Source organism: Dipteris shenzhenensis, chromosome 9, assembly GCF_047967505.1.
Source record: "Dipteris shenzhenensis isolate YYH24624 ecotype China chromosome 9, Dip_SZ_1.0, whole genome shotgun sequence".
In the NCBI taxonomy this organism is placed as follows: domain Eukaryota; kingdom Viridiplantae; phylum Streptophyta; class Polypodiopsida; order Gleicheniales; family Dipteridaceae; genus Dipteris; species Dipteris shenzhenensis.
Window position 1 is genome coordinate 2,338,603 of NC_141604.1, and position 1,864 is coordinate 2,340,466.

General features: G+C 43.5%; 1 protein-coding gene across 1 annotated transcript; it reads right to left on the bottom strand.

Annotated features, from left to right (window-relative positions):
• Positions 1–501: 501 nt before the first annotated feature.
• LOC147898066 (uncharacterized) lies at positions 502–1,400 on the bottom strand. Its single transcript, XM_087379348.1, has 3 exons — positions 1,222–1,400; positions 946–1,146; positions 502–822 (listed from the first exon to the last, which is right to left on the bottom strand). Exons 1-3 carry the CDS (start codon positions 1,330–1,332, stop codon positions 787–789), a joined length of 348 nt encoding a protein of 115 aa, XP_087235474.1. The 5' UTR covers positions 1,333–1,400; the 3' UTR covers positions 502–786.
• Between the last annotated feature and the right edge of the window lie 464 nt (positions 1,401–1,864).

A 1,864-nucleotide genomic window follows, 5' to 3' on the forward strand; every position in this document is an offset into this window, starting at 1 on the left:
ATGGCAGGTAATATAATTTAACTGCATCCATATATCAAATCATCATTGCAAACTGTATCCATGTCCAAGCCAAACTTAGAGGCAGGCTCACTGTCATGCTGGCAAAAAAAGGGAAAGATCCAAAAGCAAACAGATCATGACCTGTAGGTATCCTTGCATACAGCAGTCCATGAATAAATCACAACAAACCCCACTCCTAAGTCAAAAGATAGCAGACTTGAAACGATAGGTACCTAAACGACATGGTATACATACCAAGATGCTGCTACTGTTTGGTTTCATGCCAAAATGCTGCTACTCTTTGATATAAATGCCAATATCTAGAGGATAGTGCAGCTAGCCGTAGACCCATACATAGCACATGATGGAGGGAAACTACTCAATCGCAGTCAATCATGACGGTGATCAAGAAAAACCTTTACATCACTTTGGCATGCTCCATTAAAACTCTACATAGATTAAAATGATTGTGTTACATTCGCACTCTACTGATTTATTATTAGAAGTCAAATACTATCCCGGAAGTTGGCATTACAAACTTAACAAAAATCGTTCACTAATTGACAAAATAAGCATATTAATAAAGCTGTAGATATATGTATTAAAATTAGGGACGGAATTCCAAAGACACCCTGAGCTGCAATCATGAATGTCCGAAATGTAAGGTCATGACATCGTACAAATTTCAGATATGATGAAAAGGCTCTTGAGAAAAGAAGTAGAATCTAGATTCCCTGAACACCACTTCTTTGCACTCTCACAATGGACACAGAACAGCCTTCTGGCCTAAAAGGTAGATCCGTTCCATCCGAAATCAGATCCCTGCAGAGGACAAAACAACCAGAAAAACCAAAATGACAAAATTAGTATATTCTCCTTGCGTGTGACCGGAAATAGAACTACTAATTTACTGAGCTGATGCTGATCAATGAAAGGCGTTCGAACCTTGACATCATAAAACTTGAGGTAAAAGCGCGACTTAGGGACGGAAAGCTTCGATTCCAAGATAGCCGCAATGGCCGCACTAATGGACTTGTTTTGGCTTGGACCAAGGCCCCCGATGGAGACGAGCTCACCGTAGGCAGCAGGCGCTTCGGTGCCCGCGAAACACATGGGTATGCCACCTCTCAGCAGCACCATGACATACTGAAGAAAAGCAGAGAATCAAAGAGAATGCAGTTAAATCCAGAGCAAAAAGGAGGCAAGGGAAGGGAGGCATACTTGTTCGGGTTTGCCGATTGTGCGGGCAACAGCTTTGCTTGCATCCTTGAGGATGTCGGAGGTGACGACACCATCAAGGGGAATGTTGGTGCTGATGTTGAGGGTAGGCATGGTTTTCGTGTACGTGAGCTCTACCTCCAAAAAACTCCTTGCTATCTACTCACCACACACGTAGATAACATGCCGATATATTTTGTGTGTGTGTGTGAGACCAGCTCACTCGTACCCACCTCACACAAAGGACACTCAACTGGGTTCAGACCGAGAAGGAAATCGAATTGGAGTATTGCGTCGCGTATGGTGGTTCATACCAGTCGTCGTTGGTCATCAGGCTGCTAATTTATGTCACCAATTTGTGGTTGGTGTAGTGGTTGGAATGGGCCAATTGGAGGAGTCGTCCATGGAATGGGTGGCTTTCATTGGCCAGGCTCGTCCCTCCTACTGAGCCAACTAGGGCGGTGTGAACCTAGCATAACTCAAGGAAGCACGTAAAGCAGGTAAATGGGCGGTCTATTGGGTTGGGCAAGCATTGATTACGGATTTCAAATCTAAATCCAAAGACTTTCAGTATGAAATTTTTGTTACTCAGGCCATTTTATGACAGTATTAGAACATAGCTGTGCACATAATAACTCGAGAGGAG

What these genes read in the sequence shown, in the direction of transcription:
- LOC147898066 (XM_087379348.1), bottom strand. Translation starts at nt 1,332, where the DNA reads ATGCCTACCCTCAACATCAGCACCAACATTCCCCTTGATGGTGTCGTC. An exon ending in CAATCGGCAAACCCGAACAA is followed by an intron (nt 1,147 to 1,221) that starts GTATGCCTCCCT and finishes GCTTTTCTTCAG; the next exon opens with TATGTCATGGTGCTGCTGAG. An exon ending in TCAAGTTTTATGATGTCAAG is followed by an intron (nt 823 to 945) that starts GTTCGAACGCCT and finishes TGTCCTCTGCAG; the next exon opens with GGATCTGATTTCGGATGGAA.